The sequence below is a fragment of the Gobius niger genome (genome assembly GCF_951799975.1).
Source record: "Gobius niger genome assembly, chromosome: 19".
Classification (NCBI taxonomy): Eukaryota; Metazoa; Chordata; class Actinopteri; order Gobiiformes; family Gobiidae; genus Gobius; species Gobius niger.
In genome coordinates this window covers 2,124,835-2,150,299 of record NC_136870.1, presented here as the reverse complement: position 1 = coordinate 2,150,299, position 25,465 = coordinate 2,124,835, and the positions used below count along the sequence as shown (strand labels likewise).

At 43.8% G+C, this 25,465-nt stretch overlaps 1 protein-coding gene across 1 annotated transcript; it reads right to left on the bottom strand.

The window, feature by feature from the left end:
* Window positions 1-3,591: 3,591 nt before the first annotated feature.
* Window positions 3,592-17,867, bottom strand: bsk146 (brain specific kinase 146). Its single transcript, XM_079577981.1, has 5 exons — window positions 17,629-17,867; window positions 7,926-8,173; window positions 6,670-6,872; window positions 4,600-4,791; window positions 3,592-4,356 (listed from the first exon to the last, which is right to left on the bottom strand). Exons 2-5 carry the CDS (start codon window positions 8,095-8,097, stop codon window positions 3,643-3,645), a joined length of 1,281 nt encoding a protein of 426 aa, XP_079434107.1. The 5' UTR covers window positions 8,098-8,173; window positions 17,629-17,867; the 3' UTR covers window positions 3,592-3,642.
* Between the last annotated feature and the right edge of the window lie 7,598 nt (window positions 17,868-25,465).

Genomic DNA, 25,465 nt, shown 5'->3' with positions numbered 1-25,465 from the left:
TGGGTTTTTCTAAGGAATTTTATTGGCCGATGCCGATATCCTTGGCCGATATTTTTGCCCGATATGTTTGGCCGAGTTTTCCAAATGTCTGGTCTATAATCCCGTAAAAACATAATGCTTGGCCACTCCAGCCGTGGCCGATTTGACTTTATTTACTTGAGGTCAGGGGTCACTCTGCGCCGACCCGTCTGGACCTGAACCTTGGACTGACCTTTGGCCCCGGCCGTGAATGCCTCAGTGTGCATGTGCTCTCTCCCTCTGACTGCAGAGCGGTCACTACAGCCCAGATGGACCCACCTCTGAGCTCCTGGACACGCTTTATATTTTAGAAACGGCCACGGAATGACGTCAATTTGGCTAAAAGAACTGAGGACGCCTTAATTAAATATGCACGATCGTAATGCACGGTCTGAACCAGCAGGACCTTTATTATTTATTATTTTCAAAGGATTCAATAAAGGCTTAAAAATAACAGGTTCCAGACCTGTGCTTGACAGTTTTTTTTTAAATTTGGACCCTTGTGAAATTTAGCTTGTGACCCCTGCTTTAGGTGATTTCTGTCCCAGCTTTGATTAGCTGCCATTAGCATTAGCATATACACAATTGTGAAGGTTAAAACGAACTAAATTAAACTCTCCAGGTTCTGTGATGTCCACATTGACTGAGGTTTAACAAACTTGGAGCTTCTGCTCCTCAGGCCCAGGGAGCTGTGGGAGGACTCGTTTTAAAGCCCTGACTTCGCTGTGTCCAATACTTTTGGTCCTCGGGGATATCGGCTATCAGCCATCCCCAAATATCGATATATCGGATCGACCTCTAATTTGCCAGACAGAAAACTCACCTTCTCTGAGACCAGGCCACTCAAAGGCAAATCCTTTCATCTAAATCATCCAAGATTCTGACGGATCTGAACGTGATAGGAACAAATGTGTGCCACAGTTAGTGCTGAGGCGACGAGTGTTTTAAATATCCGTCAGTGCCAAAAGCGTTGCCTTGTGTTGTTTCAGGGTACGTGAGTACATGTAAGTCTATTCAAATGAGCCGAGTCGTCATGAGGTCAGTCATTCATCCTGACCACTTTGTTAGGCGTCGTTTCCCTCTCTTTTTATTCTGAGCTGACCCAGTCCAGTCGGCTTTGGAGACGGCTACTATACTTGAACTATGAACTCCTGGACGACTGAGAGCCCAGGTCAGAACATCTGTATATTGGCAAGTTAAATGACCGATTCTTCCACAAGATTCTGGTCTGCCCTTCACTGCCGTTTTTTAACGTGAACCCGACCTGCACTCACTCACATGTTCACTTTGGACCCGTTTTGTGAGGACATGAGCGCCGGCGCCTCACGGGGTGAAGCGTGTTCTCCACAGAGACAGACTTGTCCGTGAGTTCATGCAGGCTCTTCAGGACACATCACAAAGACACCACGATGAGAGAGTCACTACAGGCCGCCCACACTGGTCAGGTCCAGCTCGGGCCGAGCTTCAGGCGCGTGGGAGTGGACTGCAAACACAAGTCAGCTGTGTGAACACTGGAGACGCAGTTGTTACACTGCAGCTCCACACTGGTCAGGCCTGCTCACAGCCTCACACTCCAGCTGACCATGTCTCACCTCCAACTTATGTTTCCAGCTGACCATGTCTCACCTCGCAATGAAAGCAAACCCAGGCCAGATGACTTTTTAATGTGTGGGCTGCACAGCACAGTAATAACAATAATAATAGTCTGGTAATAAAGGATGATACATTTAACCGCCCTGTAGTGACCCGGAAACTAACCATGTGTCATGGGTTAGGGTTAGTCCACTCATCAGGTGCTTCCTGTTTCTCTGTCATTGCATAATTACCTCGTTATTACACATTAGGAAATGTCAGGCCCGGCTTACGTTTTCTGACAAATTTGAGAAATATGACAACAAAAAACAGAGGGCTACAGTGAAATACTAATAAAACACTAAAAACTTTCAGGGGGAGGACCCCAGACCCCCCACAGTCCTGTTTGGACAAAGCAAGGTTTGCTTCCTTCACATTGCTGTGAAGGACTAACTTCTGTTACTATAGAATACACGGGACATATGTTTTTACAAAGTACTCATTGAACAGTAATCTTATTACCCGAATATCTAAACTGAATGTTCCCGTTGGCTGACTGGTCAGCGCTCTTGCCTAACAGCTACAGGGTCCCAGGGTGCTCCGGTTTCCCCTACCACTAAAAACATGCTGGTCAAGCTGGTCAAGCTGGCAGAGCGGTGGTGCAGCGGCTTAGGACTAACACCTGATCTACGCAATTTTGTTGTACAATTGTATAATATCAATAAAGTCATTCGAAACATTTTTTCATGGCACTTTTCAGTTTGTACAAATCCATGTTAAATGTGATTGTATGTTGAATGTCACACAGCTGACATGTATTAGTACTGCAGTACTTGTACTATCTCTCAGTAATACTCTGTAGCAGTGAACCTGGCCAGTGGAGCAGGGCCGAGGGTATTTTCAGTTTCCGATTCTAAGTCTCTCGGGGTGTGATGCAGGAGGCGGAGCTACACGACAACAGCGTCAAACTCTCCAGTTAGATCTACTTTTCATGCAGCTGAAAAAACACATTTTTGTCTTTTTTTCCTCTCTCTTCACAATTGTAAATACATTTTCAAACTCACCTGCAAAGCAACTGTTAAGGTCAAAACCAAAATGTGTAATTAGAAAAAGATATGTTTGTCAGGAGTAACAGGACCTCAGGCCTTTGTGATGAGAAACAAACAAATAAATAAAAAAACTCCAAATACAAAAACGCAACAATAGTAGAAATGTAAAAACAAAAGCTCAAACCAAACACACGGTAAAGGAGTTCAGAGTCATTTTTAGATTGTTCAAACATTAGTAATGGAATATTCTTTAGTCTCTTGGCTTCAGCTTCATCAGCCGCTGTTATTTTTTGCTCCAAGTATTGCTTTAAAGGAAACGAAAGAGAACATTTTGGTCTTGTTTTCACGGTTCAACTCCGATGGAAGCATTTGTTGTTTTCCTGCAGGCTTCGTCTCTCTAGTCCGTGATATTTTCATAAAGTCAGGAGTGGACCTTTGGCCGATTGTGAGATATGTACAAGTTTATGGAGTGGTTAGCTTCCTGGCCTGTGTAGGAGGTATAAAACTGAAGCCTGGTTAGCAATGGCTGTTCTCAGGGACTTCTGCATAGACGGAGTCTGCTGCTGCTGCTGTCGGCTGGAGTGTGCTTTCAGGAATGGAGAAAAGGGATCCCTCCACCTGCTGATGTCATGAGGTGGTGCTCTTCACAGAACAAGTGAGCAGCTATGAGTGGAGCAGATTAAATCTCTGTGGGACAAGCTCCAAGAGTTCCAAGGTGAGTTTCAGAAAAGCCCATTAAACACTTCAATGATGTTAGCATTTTGGATCTGTAGTTATTTGTGAAAAAAATCAAATATGGCATTATTTTTGGGGTTCAAAGCTCAATAAATCAGGCAGGAATGAAATGCGCATAGAAAAATCTGAACCTTAAGTCCAAGAAGAAGGTTTGGAGTCTGTAGGGGCCCCTAAGGAGGGAAGGTGTCATACGGATGCTAGTGAAGCTGCTGTATGGGACTCCCTCTGTGCAGGAAACAGTGCTAACCAGGCTAATCCAACAGTCTTCTCACACGCAGATCTCGATGGGCGTGGCCCCCAGCAGGCGCCCGCCCGGTGAGCCGCTCTCCCGGGGTGCGCGCTCGTAGCTGGTGGTGGACGACACCGAGCTGTTCGTGGACACCGACACAAAATGGCCGCCAGCGGGAGGCTCGGCGACAGCTCCTCCCCCTTTAGCACCTACGCTCCCCGGGCTGCCCACGCCTCTGTCCACGGGGGACAGCGGGGACATGGGGGACATGGGTGAGGCGGGGGACATGGGGGACAGAGTCTGCTGCTTCATCCGCTCCACCAGCAGCTCCTCGTCCTCCTCAGCGGAGGAAGAGGACAGGTGCTTTTGGACGGCGTTGTTGACGGTGTTGGCGTTGTGGTTGTTGTTCTCCGTGTCGAGCATCCACGTGTGGGTGAAGTAAGCGAAGACCTCTTTGACGGAGCAGCGGCGCTCCTGCTCGATGGACAGCAGGCGGCGGAACATGCGCAGAGCCTGCTCAGTGAAGCGCCTCCACTGTGAGGGCACGCCGGGCGCACGCCGCCTCTGCCAGCGCACAAACTCCTGGTAGAAGGTGTCGGCGGGCAGGGCCTTCTCCCAGGGGAAGTTCCCCGTGAGCATGCAGAAGAGCAGCACCCCGAAGGCCCACACGTCTGTGCTGTAGTCCACGCAGAAGCCCTCGTGTCGGGAGGAGTCACACAGCTCCGGGGCCGTGTACGGGATGGTGCCGCTCACCTGCAGAGGGACACAACAGTTGGCCCAAATTGTTTCACAGATTTTGCTCATGGTGCTCAAAGTAAAGGAGAAAAACAACTGAAAACGATTGTTAGATTTCTAATCACATTCAGTTGATCATGTGGGTTGACACACAGCAGCTGTTCACCTTAAGTTTCCCCTCCAACAGTGCAGAACCTGACCATCAACATGAGGCTTATGAGGTGACAGCTGAGACAGTGTATACTGACTGAATATACCGACCCGTTTGACAGGAGAGCCGGCCCGGCGCGTCATCCCGAAGTCGGACAGCTTGACTTTCCTGCACTCCCTGTCAAAGATGAGGATGTTCTCCGGTTTGATATCTCTGTGCACCAGCTTCTTACAGTGAAGGTAGTCCAGAGCGATGGCCACCTGGTGCACACAGCGCTTCGCCACAGCCTCTGGGAGCCCGATCTATGAGAACACGGAAAACACTCAAGAGTTTAGGGCGGCTTGACCAGGGACATTTCATTTGACCTTGACTTAACCAGGGAAATCACACACAGAAATGCCCCACCCGCCCCAGGAATTAAACCCAGGACTTTCTTGCTCTAAGTTGTTGAATGTACAAGTTAGGGTCCAGGTATCCAGGTAAGATTCCTGTGCCTGCTTAACTGTGAGGTCTTATTTGTCAGCTCTACAGTGTTTATCTGTATTATGAGTGCTTCCGTTTACTCTTCTGCAATGTAGAGGAGGCACCTGTGGGAGTATGGTGTACTGTAAATACCTGCGGGAGTATGGTGTACTGTAAATAACTGTGGGAGTATGGTGTACTGTAAAAACCTGTGGGAGTATGGTGTACTGTAAATACCTGCGGGAGTATGGTGTACTGTAAATACCTGCGGGAGTATGGTGTACTGTAAATACCTGCGGGAGTATGGTGTACTGTAAAAACCTGTGGGAGTATGGTGTACTGTAAATAACTGTGGGAGTATGGTGTACTGTAAAAACCTGTGGGAGTATGGTGTACTGTAAATACCTGTGGGAGTATGGTGTACTGTAAATACCTGCGGGAGTATGGTGTACTGTAAATACCTGCGGGAGTATGGTGTACTGTAAATACCTGCGGGAGTATGGTGTACTGTAAATACCTGCGGGAGTATGGTGTACTGTAAATACCTGCGGGAGTATGGTGTACTGTAAATACCTGCGGGAGTATGGTGTACTGTAAATACCTGCGGGAGTATGGTGTACTGTAAAAACCTGTGGGAGTATGGTGTACTGTAAATACCTGCGGGAGTATGGTGTACTGTAAATACCTGCGGGAGTATGGTGTACTGTAAATACCTGCGGGAGTATGGTGTACTGTAAATACCTGCGGGAGTATGGTGTACTGTAAATACCTGCGGGAGTATGGTGTACTGTAAAAACCTGTGGGAGTATGGTGTACTGTAAAAACCTGTGGGAGTATGGTGTACTGTAAACACCTGTGGGAGTATGGTGTACTGTAAATACCTGTGGGAGTATGGTGTACTGTAAACACCTGTGGGAGTATGGTGTACTGTAAATACCTGTGGGGGTATGTTGTACTGAAAAGACCTGTGGGAGTATGGTGTACTGTAAACACCTGTGGGAGTATGGTGTACTGTAAATACCTGTGGGGGTATGTTGTACTGAAAAGACCTGTGGGGATAGTACTAGTACCTGTGGGATGTTGTTGTACTGTAAATACCTGTGGGGGTATGATGCACTGTAAATACCTGTGGGGATAGTACTAGTACCTGTGGGAGGATATGTTGTACTGAAAATACCAGTGGGAGTATGGTGTACTGTAAATACCTGTGGGAGTATGGTGTACTGTAAATACCTGTGGGAGTATGGTGTACTGTAAATAACTGTGGGAGTATGGTGTACTGTAAAAACCTGTGGGAGTATGGTGTACTGTAAATACCTGTGGGAGTATGGTGTACTGTAAATACCTGTGGGAGTATGGTGTACTGTAAATACCTGCGGGAGTATGGTGTACTGTAAATACCTGTGGGAGTATGGTGTACTGTAAAAACCTGTGGGAGTATGGTGTACTGTAAACACCTGTGGGAGTATGGTGTACTGTAAATACCTGTGGGAGTATGGTGTACTGTAAACACCTGTGGGAGTATGGTGTACTGTAAATACCTGTGGGGGTATGTTGTACTGAAAAGACCTGTGGGGATAGTACTAGTACCTGTGGGATGTTGTTGTACTGTAAATACCTGTGGGGGTATGATGCACTGTAAATACCTGTGGGGATAGTACTAGTACCTGTGGGAGGATATGTTGTACTGAAAATACCAGTGGGGATAGGACGAGTACCTGTGGGGGTATTATGTCGAACAGATCTCCTGCCAGGGCATATTCCTGGGCGAACACGTAGCAGTCGTCGGTTTCGAAGGCGATTCCAAACATGTTGATGATGAAGGGGCAGGGCGACAGGTACAGGGACACACTGTACTCCCTCAAGAAGGACTTCAGCTTAGTGCTCTTCTTCTTTAGGAACTTCAGGGCCATCTTTGTACCTTCCAAAACAAATCATAGCACTTAAACTCAAAATCTGACGCCTCTTTGGTCCGTGAGATATGAATACACTGCTTTAAAGAACCAAGGGGACAGCAGGCGTGTTTCAGTGGGTAAACAGGTCTGTGGGGAGCGCGGGCCACCTCGGCTTCAGGTGAAATCGACCCAGACCACTGTGGGAGTGAGCGATAGGTCTGTAGCACTGTGGGACGCAGGCAAAGAGGGGGTCATTTAGAGAGATCAATTTGAAACCTTTGCTGTAGATTACTGATATAAATATGAGAATATTTAAATATGAGAATATCAAAATGTAAATGTTTTTTAAAAATTGCCAACAAAATGGATAGAGAGATTTTAAATGTGTTACAAAAATTTGCTCAGAGGGATTTTGGGCTTTGTTTACTTTTTGTACAAGCAAAAAATGTAAAAAAAAAAAAAAAATGTTTTGGGGTTAAAATTCCAATAAATTAATTGCAATAGTTATACACTGTATTGTGATCATTTAGTGCTGTCTCAAAATGTGAAAATTGACTTTTTCCTGCACTGTCTCTCATATTACAGGGACTATACCGAGTTTAAAAATGTGAAAATTATGTATTTTCCTCCCCCTACATGTTCCAGCCATGTCCTAATGTGTCGAATGAGCTCAGATCTGTCCACAATATAGGTCTGGGCTCTAATCCTGCACTGTCACTCCAAAAGGTGTTCATTTGGCCTGAAGTGCCGACATGCACAAGCTTAATATAGAAACTGCAGTTACGCATAAGACCTGAGGTGGCAGTAGTGAGTATAAAAATGACCAACTTGCATCTAGTCCCTTTAAGGAAGTAGAGGTAGAACATTTGAAATGTTTTAAAAACAAGATATAAATCGTTTGTACTTGAAACAAGTGGCAACCCAGAAACAGCTGTGGCTAACGCGGTAGCTTCTTTTTGCTAATCAATTGCAGCTTAATATTTAACTCTCCCACAGACCAAAATATATGACACCTCAAGTGTTCCTTCAATCTTTAAATGTTTGCTGTATTTTTAGGAATAAGAACATCTTCCACTGACCTCTGATCTTGTGCACCACCAGGTCCACTCTCCCGTAGGTACCCTTGCCCAGCTGCCGGATGACCTGGTAGTACTTGTTGACCTCCAGCCGCTCCAGGTTCTGGGCGGTCATCATCTGCAGCTCCTCCAGGATGTCCATGCTGGAGCGGGACACCAGCGGAGAGGAGCTCATGGTGGGACGAGGAGGAGGAGTAGGCGGAGGAGGGTCAGGGAGGGAGCAGAGCTGAGGAGGCTACACGACCAAGTCACTGTGGAAAGGAGACAGTATCGGCATTATTATTCATCTACTGTACGTGAGAAAAGAGAGCGCGTATGACGGGGCCTGAGCCTTGAGCGGAATATATGAATAATAGAATGCTTTTATGAATGGGAGATGACTCAGCAGCACATCCTGGGTTCTTGTGAATGAGGTGCAGGGAGCATTGATTTCCTTCAGCAAAGGCTCGACCTGACCACAGCACATTTCAGGGCACTTTCTGACCACAGCGGTACATGCCACCATAAACCACCAGTGGGTTAGTGCAACTTTTGCTAAATAAAAAAGAGCTGTTTTAGAGAGAAACTAACAAACAAATACAAAATGGTGATTGTGTTCAAGCTTCGAGGTCGGATTATTCATATTTTGGCTGTGACAGATAGATAGATGATACTTTATTGATCTCACAGATGGAGAAATTACAACACCTTGTTAATGGAATCTTATGGTCAGCTCAGGGCTAACCGATTAACTAAGGCCTGACCAATATGGAGTTTTGGGGTCCAAAGAGACCAATATGAGATATGAGAGAGGCTGATATGATTAGTGATTTATTTTTTCACAGCCTAGGTATTATTGATAAACATTGGGCCTTATTCACGTTATTTTGGACTGGATTTAGACACATGACGGCCTCGATTTCGCAAACTTGTGTTTACAAGTCAGGCGCTCTCATTTTTCATTTCATTCATTCATTTATTCAGCATATAAAGTGCTCATTTAAACACCTGTCCTTGGAACATTCACACATGGGAACAACTTTGGCCTGATCTGAGCCACTGTTTGAGCGTCTGGTAAAGATGTTCATGTTAGTCTGCAGTTTCTGTCCAGTGGGGAGACAGTTCCACAGTGTAGCCCCTCTGAAGGAGAAGCTGGACTGTCCAAAAGATTTTATAAACTTTGGGAGCTACAATCCCCGCTAACTGAGGCTCTGGTGGAGGGTCTGAGAGAGCCCCCCCTCACCATGAGGCCAGAGAACAAGTTGTTCAGACATTTGAAATCAATGTCAGTATACTAAAATGTACAAAGTTTTCAAAAGTAAAGAGCGTGTGCTTTTGTATGATGTCACAATGATGCCTCTTGCTTGTTTATACAGAGAAGTGACGCTGATGTTTGTGACCTGCTGTAATGCAGTATGACAGATGTGAAAAAACATTGTACTCACATACAATAAAGCCGTGGTGTGACAACTCTCTTCTAATAAAACCAAAACAATTCAGATTTGATTTGATTTTCCTGCAGACGTTAGTGACTTGACTTTTAAACTTCAGGTTTATCTAAAAGTATGTTTTTTAAAAAGTGTTTTGTTTCATGAACCTCCTGAATGGGCTCATGTTCTAACTGAACCTTAAAGGTGCTGTGTTGAATGGGAAGTGGGACAGCTGAACGGGATCCGTGCCCATGTTTGAGTTCAAGTTTGTTTTTGGGGGGTTTTCTCAGTCATTACTTTTGGACTTGCTTTTTGCAAACGTCACTTCCTGTCCTTTTATGGTGAATGAGGCGGTGACATCTCACACGCTGAGGTTGGCGTTCACCAACAGTTTTCTGACAGTTCCTTCTAAAGACGTTCTTTAAGATGATGAGATGAACGACTTCCACTGTTTGCAAAAGCTTATTTTGTGGTTAATAACAATTGCACAAAATGCACCCATTTTCACATCCCATAGCTCTGTGAGAGAATAGACAGGCTACAAGCTAACACAATCAAAACCAAAAGAATCCAGGCGTTCCTTGTCCTTTATTTTTTTACATTATTACCACTATTATATGCATTAACAGAGAAGAGAACTTCGGAAACGTGATGGCCCCGGGAGGTCTACAAACTAAATGTGAGGCATCCGTTTGTTCTGAAGGTCAGCTGCTGAAGTGTGCTGTAACAAAGAGTGGAAATGCTAATAGTCTGCATTGAGCCAGGAGCAAACACTACAGGGCTGAGTGCAGGACAGCTGCAGTGGCATATTTTCTCCCTCCGCACTCTGACTGAGGCAGGAGGAGACGCTGAGACGGCTTACATAACACCATGGAGTCACTCAGCACTACGCCAATACAGGGGACTATTACAATACGTCCAAGGTTGCCTGTTGTATTCGATGTGCTTTTGAACGCTGAAGGAAAACAAAAAAGTCAGTCCATAAAACATTTAAAAGATCAATCATTAGATCTGACGCAGTCTAACATTTTGGCTTATGTGTTTTGATCAATAGTGGTTGTGTTTCTACTTTTCTCACACTGGAGATGTATCAGAGCAGTGGTCACTTTGTACGTCTGGACACTTCAGGTCAGTTACAGCTGCTGAAAATGGCCGCACTTGTAGATAATGGTTCAGAGCGTGGACCTACTTTGACCACACTTCCTCTAATTACAAACAGCACCATCACCTGGGAAGCTTCATTCCAACAGCCTTTCAACAAGAAAAATAATATTTAAAAAAAAACTTGACCATAGTCTGTCATTTTGACCAGGACGGTGCCTCAAGATCTCAGAGAAGGTTGTGAAGTGCTCTCACCGTGGCCATCAACGTCCATCACACACTAAACTCTCTGGTCCACTGCTGTTGTCTTAGCCTCTGTGCTTTATGACAGGCCTGTCCCACAGAGGAGGGCTGTTTTCGGGCTCTGATCTCTCCACACAAGGAGAACATGCAGGAGAAGTGAGGGACAGGCTCTGAGATGGTCAGATCGTCTTCCAAAGTGGTCAAAGCCAAGACACAAAACATGGACGTATCAGCCCATGGTGTGATGCCGATTAGCTACATGCTGGTGATTCCCCGAGTCAGCCTTCGGAGAAGCTGTCTGGAGGGTATGCAGATGACGTCGCAGCATGGCAACAGCGTTAACAACACAAGGCAACGATTCTCCATATTATGTGGACTCGTTGCATCCCTCGTGTCAATCTAGTGCTTTGAAATTTGTTTTGTATGAGCTTCTACACACACTAAATCCATCGCCTACAGTTTGTTCTTCACAAGTGCTGGATGATGGCTGATTGATTAGGCCATAGCACACATGCAGGACGCCTCGCCGACCTCAGCTCCACAGCTATCAAAGGAGACACATGATGTTTTTATCTGATCATCTATTACACACATTATTTAACAAGTTAAACTGTGCAAGAGGCAATATTGACCTAAAACAGTTTAAAAATACAAACCAGTCCAAAGCCCACGGAATTCAGACCCACCCTAAAGCAAACGTCATTATTGTCGTCACCAAAACACAGACGGGAACCAAACCAACACAAAGACGATGGCACAACCATCGCCATCAATGTGAAACATGAAGAAAACATATGATGGTGAATAAAGCACTGCCCTGTTTCTCACTAAACGCCCGCATGAGGAGAGTTGTTTCGTTAGTGTCACAGTAGTTACTGGAGCGTCGCCTCTTAAAGCACATTATATTACCCAAACACCAACTTCATGTGGAGAAGGTCACATCGTGTGATCTTTCACTCAGACTCACCAATAGTATCACCAAACTACGCCCTGGCTTTGACATGCAAAGAAACATTTTCCTTGTGGAGACATCATAATAATCGAAGAATGACGTGTTTTTTGATCAGTGTGAGAGCAGGTCTGTGCTCTTAGGCAGGGCAGGGGTTAGAGAGGTGCAAATGGACATTTCCAGAGACAAAACACACAAAGGCAGAGTAGGATTCCTTAGACATGTATAAATCACTCATTAAAACCACTCCAGGTCCTAACTACAAGAAAACCACCATCACCAGCTTAAAAGATCACAAAAGTCAGTTTTGGAATTGTCCCCTTTAAGGGATGAGCACACCTCCGTGTTTCTCAAAATAATCCTTACAATATCCCACAGCTATAAATGCATGATGTAGGTCCGTGTCACTGCTGGGCTGATATTCCTCCAGAGCAGCACACAGAGGCTGCAGACAGTGGGAGAGCAGCCCAGTGAGTCATCGGGTCAGCAGCTACCGTCTGTCTGACGCACAAACACAGCCTTCATCTACACAGCAGACGGACAGTAACGCTACAGCTTCAATCACACCATCGTGCAGCCTCCTGCAGCCAAAGCTCAGGAGGTTCTGAGCGTTTAAATGAGGAATAGAATATCCATGAATCGTCAAACTTGTGACTCGTCTGCCTTTTTAAAACTAGCTCTCAGTATCAGTAAATATGCGCGAGAATCAAACTGGTGTGAAGGATTCTTACAGATCTTCTAAAAACATCTGTGTCTCATGAATTCAAAGTACAGAATAGTTCCTAACCTTACAAGTGCCTTCACAGTTTCACTTTTGTTTTAACCGCGACACAAAAACACATGGTTCTTTTGGGACTCTTCCTCTGGCAACGTTATGCAACGCTTCATGTGTTTTTGGGTGGATTTTGGCACAAATCCACTCCGGCTTTAGTGGTTTAGTGTGGGTCCCAACCTTCTTACGATTAACCCACCATGAGTTTTTAGAACCGCGGTAATTGTAAAACCGCTTTAATCTTGACATCCTTAATCTGGGGACACTGACAGGTCACGTTTCTGAAATGTTTACAACAAATCCTACATCCCCTACCAACGTCAGAGTGAATGTCGCGTTGAAACATGTTTGCTACCTGAGCACTGACCCTTCATTCCCAAAGGCAGATGTAAACGTTCAAACAGAGCACAGATAATCCAGTGTTGCTATTGTCCTCTCGTCTTCCACTGGGATTTCAGCTGCTGTCACTGAACCCAAGTACAATGTCCCCTGCGAATGTTAGCTCCTCCCTGCAGCGCTCTCATAATGTGACGCTAAGCTGTAGGGTTAGCGGCTCCAAATCTGCACTTACGCAACACCCCCCACCCCCCCACCCCAGCCCCGCAGTCATCGGCAGCATCTCCACAGCGGACCCCCACAGCGCTTTCCCATCAAATACCAGATCTGCTCCTGCCGCTTCGGTCTGGGAAATATCGCTTTGTGGAAGGGTTTCACTCTGCACCGACCACCGATCACACACTGGTCTCACTGGCGAGGTGGGGAAGTGTCTTGCTTGAGGGTACTACAGTATGACTATAGGCAGACGACACACGTTTCTGAACCGATACAAAGTCTACAGTGTGTAATATGTGAGTAATATGACTGGGACGAGGGTACCATTAAACCACATGGTATCAGAAGAAAGGTCAGGTACTACAGGCATCAAAAAATAACATGATTTTGATGCTGTTGTGTCCAGGGACAGTATCAAAGGAAATATTTTAGTATAGGTGTCGTTCAGGTATCGGTATCGTAAAATAAGTATCGTTAAAGAACCGGTATCGGGAAAAACTGTAATAATACATCAAATCGAAACCAAACCATGAATCTCAATCATTGGGGACACAGACAGGACGTTCATGAGCCTGGTTCCGGGTTGGTGAACAGAGAAAGGAGAGTATGACGGTTTCGTTCCACTTTAGTCTTGGTTTAGTTCTAGTTTTGTTGGATCAAACACACCAAGGGTTTAAAGCTGGATCAGAAAAATGACAACAGTTCTGGTTTTGCCCTTAGACATTATTGTCCATTCTTTATCTGTCTTTTAATTTGGTAGGATTGATGTTCCAGTGAAATAACATGAGCTCAGTCATATCAATCTACAATGGCTCTGGCCCTTGAAGAGCACAGACTTTCCATGGACCATTTTGCGCAGACTGAATCAAGCACATCTTGTTCTAGCAAATCACAACCAAGTCTCAAAGAGTGCTGTGTTCATGAACAATTGATAACATCATTATAAACATGTTAGAAAAACTCTAAATATGATATGCTGAACTAATGCAGAGTTTCCACCAGGGCGTGTTCTTCCAAAACACACAGACTTCTAACTCGAGGCAGAACGGTCCGCCCTGGGAACTACACAACAAACAAATGCTAATGTGCTAGAGCTGCACAAGTAAACACAGTCACATGATATCTGAAACAAGCCAACGTGTGTTTGTGTCAGAGGTCAAGAAGATACGTTACAGCACGGACAGTGAGCCTGTGTTCACACACTGGAGACACTTCACAGACAGAGAAGGGTTTCCCCCTCCAGAACACCACACAATACAAACAATACCAATACTGCACTCAACCATGTACAGGTCTGTGTCTGAGATGAATGTGATTAGCTTTAATAATGGCCAATGTCTCATCATAAGCTCTCAGGGACAAGACTTCTTCAGCCATCATCTGGACTGGGTTGTTGAAGTGTCTCATTACATTATTTCCTAAAATTGAGGGAATCCATGTTCATGTTCCCAAAAACAATGAGGTGAAAGCAGGTTTTAAAGGGGGTATTATACCGTTTTTTGGAGCATGTTACTATGTTGTCCTCCAGACCTGGAGCTGTGTTCTGAGCCACTCGCGCATGAGTCATTTCTGGAACTTTAGATCAGTATCTCATGTTCTAACAAACAAAGAGTAATGTGTGTTTGACTTTATTACCAAATACACACACAAATGCAAAAGCAAAGACACACTCTTTATATACACTCAGGTCTATGGGAACCTAAAGGGGGCGTCAACTGAACTGGGGGAATAAAATCTACAGCTGGGACAAATTGTCGGATCGTAATACTTTTTGCTGCAATACCAAAGTACCAAAGTATCGATACTTTATCAAGTATCGCAATACTGTTGTTTTTATCCTGCACTCCTTTCCAGTAACAGTTACACAGCACTTTGTTGCTTTGGTGTTAATGCACTTTCCAATCTTATAAACTTTTACACATTTGAAGGTAAACATACTACTTATCATATTTACGTATCGGATTGGCCCTTGAGTATCATGATACGTATCAGATCGTGACAATCCAGCCCGACTGGAGAACTGCCACTACTCACTGTATACAAGGAACATGAGCCTGTCGTCAGTTTGCTTCCACCTCTGTGTTAGAGCCTGGGGTTATTCCATTCAAGCGTGCTGCGTGTCTAATGCGAGATGGTGCTGCTGCTCTCAGTGTCACAGGAACAGAGTCAGAGGACTCTTATGAAAACTCTTCAGATCTAAACCAGCTCTCAGGTATAGGATACAGACGTCGGTATCTCTTCTACAGATACGTGGATCGATCTGCACACAGAGGATTTGACTGGTTTATATTTGTTTTCTTGACCTTTTTCGCACTTGTTTGCACATTTACCTTGCTCTCCTTTGAGGAGCGTTTTCTTAAGAGCTGCTTTAACCTCTTAACCCCCACCTACACAAGCACATTTTCTCCAGGTATCCAGGCAGTGCCCACATCTAAAAGCTTCCTGAAAAAACCCTTGTCAAAAAAGAGCCAAAACGAGACGTAAATGAGGATGAAAAAGCATCAACAGCCAAAACGTGACAAGAAAGGGTCAAAAAAGTTACAAAAACATGAGTAAAAAGCGATGAATAAGTGACGATAACAAAGCAACAACGCATGGAAACACGAGGAATAATCTTAGATACATTTGGTAAGTGTAGCTTTCAAATGAGGCGTTGCCCTGGTCTGTTGGCTGTGGAAGCTTTTAGATTTGGGTAAAGCCAAACTGGAGGAAATGCATTTCGGGGTTAAGAGGTTAACAAGTGAATTTCTCCATTGTGAGACGAATGCAGTCTGTCTTATCATTTGTACCTCCCATTTTTATTGGAAAAAACTGAAGTGACCTTGTCCAACAGCCTTCACTGGATCAGTATCAAAACAAACTGATGCCAGACAGAGGAGTTAATGTGGAACAACCAAGGACAAGGTAAACCCCTCCCTTCTCGGTTTCTATTCAGCCTGCTGCTCAAAGATGCCGATGAAGCCTCTTGGGGGGAGGAACCTCCTCACGTTTAAACATCCTCAGTGCGAGCTTTCATCTACAACAGAGCCTCAATGTTGACAAGTATAACTCCGCTGTGAGCCGGGTGCCAGTGGGAGCGCGGAGAGTTAGCCTGTCCCGGGATGATAGAGCGACCTACATTCAGAGCTGTGAGTCACCCGCACTGAGGGACAGGCTCTGGGGGGGCTGCTGCTGTCACTGAGGGCTAAGCTGGCTCTGAGCACGGATGGATTTCAACAGGAAATCAGGAGTTCAAAATATGGCACTGTAAGGATTTGTGAGGAACCACTCGCCCATCCACACTGTCAATCATACACCAGTGGAGGATCTAGGACGACCTCCCCGGCAACGCCTAGTGCTGCGGTTCCCAACCTTTTTGGTCTAGTGGACCCCTTGAACCCTTCAGTGGTAACCTTACGGCAATAAGCAATCACTTAAAAGTACTATTTGTACATGAAAAGACTGTGTTAAAGGAACAGGCCACCGTTTTTCCACACTGAGATATGTTCTTACCTGAGCCTAGACGAGTTGATGCGTACTTGTCTGGACTTTGTGCATGCCCTCAGTCACGCAAAATGACCAAAGATGTTGTTAGCATTTGGCCTCTCCCAGCATATTCCTATGGCTCCAAAGCGACCAAGCTCTTCCACGGGCACAAAGACCAGACAGGTACGTATCAACTCGTCTAAACTCAGGTAAGAACATGTCTCAGTGTGGAAAAAACGGTGAACTATTCCTTTAAAAGCGCTATTTGTACATGAAAAGACTATGTTGTGTTCAAAATAAACTAAAATACTCCACAACTTATAGTTTTAGAGCCATATTTACAGGACTGGTTCATCCCTGTGGAGTCAGTCCAACGGCTTAGACCTGGTTTCATTCCAGGTTTACCTCCATGCTTTTTACCTGGACTAGTCTGTGAGTCAGAGGGCGCCATGGGCTCAACCTGATTTAGTCCTGGTTTAGCCCGAGAGTTAAGTCCTCACCTGGATAACTGGATTGTAAAATACCCGACAGTTCATCCTGGTCCTATTTCATGTGCTTCCTCCGTATTTAAAGGTACTGGTTTAGCCCTTGCACTCAGCCATCACCCTAACGTGGCGCCTGTGGATATAAACACCGCGCTCTACGTCACGTTACCTGCATTGTGTCCGACCCACCGCACTGACATCTACAGAGGCACTGCAGATATGCCCGGCCCGGCACCAGCGCCACAGGAACCGACTCACAGTACATGTATGAAAAGAATGTGGCTCCACGACAGTTCAGACATGATACAGGGTTAGTGCTGCGCAAAAACAACACGAGCTCAAACATCACCACGAGCTGAAATAATCATAATACATATATATACATCATCACAGCAATGACAATAACGACAATAATTATAAAAAATAATAATATGAAGTGTTAGCTAAAAGAAATTTAAAAAAAATAAAGTGCACATATTTTTGTCTATAAAAAAATGGAGATGAGCAATTTAAATTTTCATTTATAAAAAATACATTCTGGAAATGCTAATGAAGATAGTAAAATGAGAGAAAATGGGAGAGCGCTAGCTGGGTGCGCAAAAACAGCACAGCCGTACATTATGTTGAATGCTTTGATGAAATATATAATGAAATTAAAATAAAAAAAACACAGCTTACTGATACAATAACAACAATAATATTTAAAATAAATAATAAATAAAATAATCACCCTTCAGTCGGCTTCATCCATATGCTAGCGCTGTACTCCGGCCCGTGCGCCGCCCGCGAGGAGGAGGACCGTGAACACGGCCGCATGCTAACAGGAGGAAGCCCGGTGGAAGCGCCTGTCTCCCGGGGAGGAATGTCCGAGCGGCCGTGCACAGGCGCTGGGTGTCGAGCCAAGCATCCCCGCAGCCTGTCGCCCTCACCGCGTCCGCATCGCTGTGTGAGGAGAGAGGGGGAGGGAGAGGGGGGAGAGGGGGGAGGGGAGGGACCTGCCGACCGGAGGAGCGGCACATTCAGGACCGCAGATTTAGGATCGGTGTTATCGATCGCGTCGAAAGGCGAATATCGGTCACTCGTCATGTTGTTGTTTTTTGACGGATAACAAAACATCTTTTAATGTTTTCTTATTAAATGATGTTCAAATGTTGGCTCATGGTTTACTTTTGAAAATGCTCATATATTGTATGTTTATAATGCACTTTTCACTGTTCAAATACTATAATTGAATGCCAAAAACGCGCGTATTTCATTTCTTAAGATTTGCAAACATGTTATCAAGGAGAGGAAACAATTTACATTTGCTAAATGAAACATGTTTCAGACCATTATTGTGGTGAATGAACTTATATGAAATGTATATAAAAATGTTGATCAATGCTATGTATTTCCAAGATGTTTATAAATAGTGTGAATTTAATGCCAAATTAATGTACTGACTTTTAAATCCTGTAATATAGCCTAATCAAATTGAAGAAACAAACACTAGAGCTGCTCTGATCTGCGAAACATGACAGCAATATAGGATCAAATATCTGAAGAAGTAGCAATATAATAATAGCCTGATAGTGGCTTCGCATTGTAGTCAAGCTACTATTGTAACCACTGCTGCCCTGGGGTAGACCGATGGAAGTGAGGCTGCCAATCTGTGCCATCGGCCCCTCCCACCACCACAAGTCGCTCAATGCCCAAGGACAAAACGACTCTTTACAATATCCTGTGACGTCACTGAGGTCTTGATTTGGACACAATCAGATGAAAAAAAGAGTTGAATAATCTGAGTTTTGTTGTTCATTCAAAGGCATCCGGAAGGATCATGGCCTGAGTCAAATCGGCGGCTCCTCCAATCCGCAGCTTTTCACAATGCGGCCCGAGAGAGCGGCTACAGCCAATCAGAGAGCCGAGAGGGGAGGAGGATACGCCTCTCTGCACGGACGGGGCCAATCAGCGAGCAGACCTGCCGGCTCGCTGTCTCCGTACAGACTAAGGGCCAGCACAGGGAGCAGCTCCAGCGGAGAGGGGGCCAGACATGTGTGATCTGCTGTTTTAGTCACACAGTAAAATCATGATTCCTTCTGAATGACTGGCACATAACTGAGATGTGGACCTGCAAGTGGTGACCTGGACTGGATTCAAACAACATGACACTTGACTTGATATAACTGTCTAAGGCTCGGGACTCTAGGGCCGGGTCCTGTTAAATCATTCCAGTTTGGATCGGTTTTACTGGGAGCAAAATATGAAAACACTGAACCGGGAAATAAATCATATAGATCCAAGTGTCGATGCTGTTGGTCCGGGGACAGCATTAAAGGAAGTGATTTAGTTGTGTGAGCTCAAAAATAAATGACTTTCGCCCCATTTTCCCCGTTTCTTGTCCAATGTTTTTCCCAATTCTTTTTTACACATTTTTTCCTTTTCTTTCCCCCATTTTTTTACCCAATTTTTGGCACAATTTCTTTCAAATTCAACCCCATTTTTCATACATTTCCTGACATTGGAGATGAACCCAATATTGTGAATTTGAATATCTTCAAAGCATTATTGTTCTGTTTTCTGGTTCTCAATGACAAATATTAGGTGTCGAAGCACCTAGCTATGGAGGACCGTGGCTGCCAAAACTATAAATATATACATAAATAAATAAATAAATAAATAAATTTAAAAAAGATAAAATTTGCAAAGAAATGCGTGCAATTATGAGAATAAGTGCATTTATTTCTGTATTTATTTATTTATATATTTATTTATTTCTGTATTTATTTATTTATTTACATATTTATTTATTTTTGTATTTATTTATACATTTATTTCTGTATTTCTCTATTTATTTCTTTATTTCTGTATTTATTTTTGTATTTATTTATTTATTTATATATTTATTTATTTCTCTATTTATTTATTTATTTCTCTATTTATTTATTTATTTCTCTATTTATTTATTTATTTTTGCATGTATTTATTTATTTCTCTATTTATTTATTTATTTCTCTATTTATTTTTTTATTTATGCATTTATTTCTTTATTTCTGTATTTATTTATTTATTTCTATATTTATTTATTTATTTTTGTATTTATTTATTTATTTCTGTATTTATTTCTGTATTTATTTCTGTATTTCTCTTAATGAGATGCAAATCATGGGGTGGGTCGGGATGCCTCTGCTGTAAGCTCATTGGTCAATCTTTTTCCTTGCTCCAGAGCGTGTCCAGCATAGACGGCCATGTTGAGATCACCGTGTTCTCGCTATAGCCATGTCAGAACGAAAAAAAAAAAAAAGCATTCTTCCATATGCAGCAATTGCATTGTGTGTGTGTGTTTTTTAAACAAATAAGTAAATTATCCTTTGCTCTGGGTCGCTGAACAGCCTCCATTTTGGAGTGGTGAACGGTTGCATGTTGGACCTCAAGCATATCTAGTTGGGGACTGCTGTGCTATGTTCTAATGAGCTGAGAAGACTGGCGGACAGGAGAATCTGTAGTGTTGACTATATTATTTTCCGTTTGGATCAGTTCCGTAAAGTCCCGTCGCCAGACATCAGTCTTAAGGCGGCATTAGTATTACTATAAAGAACATATTTTTCGCACACTGATCATTACATTAAACATAATCAACAGCAAATATGACCAGACCAACTACAGCTGTAACATCAGTCCTCGTGGCGGAAACGTCAGTAGGCCTACATGCGTTTCTCCGAGCTGAGCCTCCTCATCAACACATCCTTCTACTCAGACTTGAACTTAGTGAGGTCCTTTTCAAAAGCAGCTGAATGAGCTGGGCCTTGCGTCTGTGCAGAATACTGCGCCGATGCAACGAAAACACGTTTCTGAGCGTGGAAAACGACCGGACTCTGGGGCTGTAGAACGAGCGCCTGCACCCCCACACTCCCCCCACACACACCCCCACACTCGCGCCACCGTTTGTACCATGAATATGGCTCGGTCAGTGCTGTGGCCGCGTCCACTTTTCAGTCTCTCTCAGCTTCACTGAAAGCTCCAGTGTCTGAGTGTAAAACGCACACTTCGAACGCGGGGACTTTTCGGCGGACTTCAGCGCTTTGTAGTAAAACACACACGAGCACCTGTCACTGCCTTTGCCTCTCACGAGCATCGTGGACTCTCAGGGCGGAGGATGATCGTTGATGCCCCTCTATCATATCACCTATATTTTATTTTGTGCCCAGACAACACGGGAGCCGTGCGCAATTGCGCACGAGCGCAGCTTGGAAGGAACCGTGTCAGAGAAAGAGAGAGAGGGATGAAATGCCGCCTCCGTGCTAGAGGAGGAAATAGGCTACTTGTTGTGGAGTTTGGGCTGGTCTAATCGGGCAGAAAGCGCGAAAGTAACACTGTGCAATTGAGTGATCTTTGCCCAATTTGTAGAGGTTTGTAGTGGGCACACGCATCTTGACAGCATGGCGCTTCTCAGCGCACGCCTGTAATGTACATGTACGCACTTTGCGCGAGAGAGCTCGTCGCGTGCGGTGTATTAAACCGATTGAAAGCGCAAAGTAACACTTCGTACATGAGTGATACGTATCTTGGTCCGGTTTGTCGTGGTTATCCGGCAATCCTGCATGTTTTCTAGTGGTTATACCCGTCGCTATGGGCTGGCCATACGGGGCCATGCCCGCCCCCCCTGACACAGATGTGGTGTAGTAGACTACGTGATACGCAGACATACGCCGTATAACCACGAGAAGGCCTGCAGAACTGCTGTATAACCACTACAAATTGGGCAAAGATCACTCATTTGCACAGTGTTACTTTCGCGCTTTCTGCCCGATTAGACCAGCCCAAACTCCACAACAAGTAACCTAACTATTTCCTCCTCACGGAGAGAGAGGACCGGCGGCATTTAATCCCTCTCTCTCTTTCTCTGGCACGGTTCCCTCCACGGGAGCCGTGCGCAATTGCGCACGGCTCCCGTGTTGTCTGGGCACAAAATAAAATATAGGTGATATGATAGAGGGGTATCAACGATCATCCTCCGCCCTGAGAGTCCACGATGCTCGTGAGAGACTTTTGGCAAAGGCAGTGACAGGTGCTCCTGTGTATTTTACTACAAAGCGCTGAAGTCCGCCTCACTCATAAGTTCAAGTCTGAGTAGAAGGATGTGTTGATGAGGAGGCTCAGCTCGGAGAAACGCATGTAGGGCTACTGACGTTTCCGCCACGAGGACTGATGTTACAGCTGTAGTTGCATGGTCTGGTCATATTTGCTGTTGATTATGTTTAATGTAATGATCAGTGTGCGCCAGGGCTACGCGAATACCGAAAAATATGTTCTTTAGAGTAATACTAATGCCGCCTTAAGACTGACGTCTGGCGACGGGACTTTACGTAACTGATCCAAACGGAAAATAATATAGTCAACACTACAGATTCTCCTGTCCGCCAGTCTTCTCAGCTCATTAGAACATAGCACAGCAGTCCCCAACTAGATATGCTTGAGGTCCAACATGCAATCGTTCACCACTCCAAAATGGAGGCTGTTCAGCGACCCAGAGCAAAGGATAATTTACTTATTTTTTTTAAAAACACACACACAATGCAATTGCTGCATATGGAAGAATGCTTTTTTTTCTTTTCGTTCTGACATGGCTATAGCGAGAACACAGTGATCTCAACATGGCCGTCTATGCTGGACAAGCTCTGGAGCAAGGAAAAAGATTGACCAATGAGCTTACAGCAGAGGCATCCCGACCCACCCCATGATTTGCATCTCATTAAGAGAAATACAGAAATAAATACAGAAATAAATACAGAAATAAATAAATAAATACAGAAATAAATAAATAAATACAGAAATAAATAAATAAATAGCGAAATAAATAAATAAATACAGAAATAAATAAATAAATGCATAAATAAAAAAATAAATACAGAAATAAATAAATAAATAGAGAAATAAATAAATACATGCAAAAATAAATAAATAAATAGAGAAATAAATAAATAAATAGATAAATAAATAAATAAATAGAGAAATAAATAAATATATAAATAAATAAATAAATACAAAAATAAATACAGAAATAGATAAATAAATAGAGAAATACAGAAATAAATGTATAAATAAATACAAAAATAAATAAATATGTAAATAAATAAATAAATACAGAAATAAATAAATATATAAATAAATAAATACAGAAATAAATGCACTTATTCTCATAATTGCACGCATTTCTTTGCAAATTTTATCTTTTTTAAATTTATTTATTTATTTATTTATTTATGTATATATTTATAGTTTTGGCAGCCACGGTCCTCCATACCTAGCGCTCAGGTATCGGTATCAAAAACTAAGTATCGTCAAAATACTCGTATCGAACAGCCTACTTGGGACTGGACTTGGCCTGAAACACCCCGGACTAAAGAACTGGCCTGAACTTGAGCCCTGGCAGGAGAGGGCGTGAGGCGGCTCCTCACACATGCACATTATATAAAGTCAAACAATAACAAGGCCTCTCTGTGCTGAGACGTGTGACCGACTCAAAGGCCTTCAGCAGGAGAAGGACACAAAGCCCACAGCAAAGCCTTGTCATGACAAGTCACAAACGTGCAGAAAACCAACATTCATTTGGGACGCCGAAGTATGGGAGACCGTGGAAGAGCTTGGTAGCTTCTATCTTCACCTACAGTGCCTCTCGTTAGTATTCATACACCTTGAACTTTTGCACATTTTGTCATGTTTACAACCCTAAACATGACGATTTTATTTTGATTTTTTTTACTGAACGTTCACACACAAGTAACAGACAACTGTGAAGTGAAAGCAAAATGATACATGATTCTGTTATTTTTCAAAAAATAGAAAAGTGAAAAGTGGGGCGTGCATAAGTATTCATACAGCATGAATGAATACTTTGTGGAACCTCCTTTTGCTGCAATAACAGCAGCAAGTCTCTTGGGGTCTGACTCTACAAGATTTGCACATGTAGAGACTGACATTTTAGCCCATTCCTCTTTACAAAACAACCCAAGCTCTGTCACATTAGAAGGAGAGCGTTTGTGAACAGCAGTTTTCAGACCTTTCCACAGATTTTCAATAGGATTTAGGTCAGGACTTTGACTGGGCCATTCTAACACATTAATATGTTTTTATTGAACCATTCCATTGTAGTTGTTGTTTATCTTTGTGTTTCCGGTCATTGTCCTGCTGGAACGTGAATCTCCGCCCCAGCCTCAGTTCTCTTGTGACTCCAGCAGGTTTTCCTCCAAAATGTCTCTGTATTTGGCTCCATCCATCTTCAAAACTATTCTTACACTCTCCTCAGTCCCCACTGAGGAAAAGCAGCCCCACAGCATGATGCTCCCCCCCCGTATATTTGACACTGGGGATGGTGCACTCAGGACGATGAGCAGTGTCAGATTTGCTCCATACATAACGTTTTGCATTTGGGCCAAAAAGTTCAATTTTTGTCTCATCTGACCAAAGTTCCTTCTTCCACATGGCAGCTGTGTCCTCCATATGACTTCCACAAACTTCAAACAGGATTTTTTTATGGCCTCCTTTCAATAATGGCTTTTTTCTTCCACTCGTACATGAAGGCCAGATTTGTGTAGATACGACTTATAGTTGTCCCATGTACAGATTCCCCCAGCTCAGCAGCAGCACTTCACAGCTCCTCCAGAGTTATCATGGGGCACTTGGTTGCCTTTCTGACCAGTGCTCTCCTTGTTCGCTCTGATATTTTAGGTGGAGGAACACGTCTTGGTAAGTTGGCAGTGGTGCTTTACTCTTTTCATTTCCGAACAATGGATTGAACAGTTGCTCCGGGAGATGTTTAAATCTTGGGAAATCTTTGTATAACTTAACGCTGCTTTAAACTTCTCCACAGCTTTATCCCTGACCTCTCTGGTGCTCCTTGACCTTCATGATGTTGTTTAGTGACCAATACACTCCGACCACAGCTCTGAGGGCCTAAAAGAACAGCTGTAATTATACTGAGAGTAGATTACACACAGGTGCCTCTATTTAACCGTTAGGCCAAGGTGTGAACATTCTGCAGTCATTAGGAATGTTTTAAAGGCAATTTAATGCACTCAGAAAATACTGTATGAATACTTATGCACGCCCCACTTTTCACTTTTCTATTTTTTGAAAATTAACAGAATCATGTATCATTTGCGTTCACTTCACAGTTGTCTGTTACTTGTGTGTGAACGTTCAGTAAAAAAATCAAAATAAAATCTTCATGTTTAGGGTTGTAAACATGACAAAATGTGCAAGAATTCAAGGTGTATGAATACTCACGAGAGGCACTGTATATGAGGAGGAGAGGCTAAATGCTGAGGGCACACATGAAGACCCGACAGGTACACATGAACTCGTCTAAGCTCAGGTAAGAACATATCTCAGTATGGCCTGTTTCTTCAAAGTGAATGTTTGTGAGGCTCTTCGTAAGTCTCTACAGCTGGACCTGGGCTGAGTTGTAAACTGGAGGCTGTCCTGGCACTGACGGGGCCTTTGTCAAGGACAGGAGCTGGGATTGAGGAAGTTGATTTCCAAGCTGTTCCAAACTATGGGATCTAGAGCTCATTCTGCATCTGATTGGA

Coding starts and splice junctions, on each gene's coding strand:
- bsk146 (XM_079577981.1), bottom strand. CDS start 8,097: ATGAGCTCCTCTCCGCTGGTGTCCCGCTCCAGCATGGACATCCTGGAG. Junction 6,873..7,925: donor GGTGGTGCACAAGATCAGAG/GTCAGTGGAAGA, acceptor TTGTTTTGGAAG/GTACAAAGATGGCCCTGAAG. Junction 4,357..4,599: donor CCGGCTCTCCTGTCAAACGG/GTCGGTATATTC, acceptor GTCCCTCTGCAG/GTGAGCGGCACCATCCCGTA.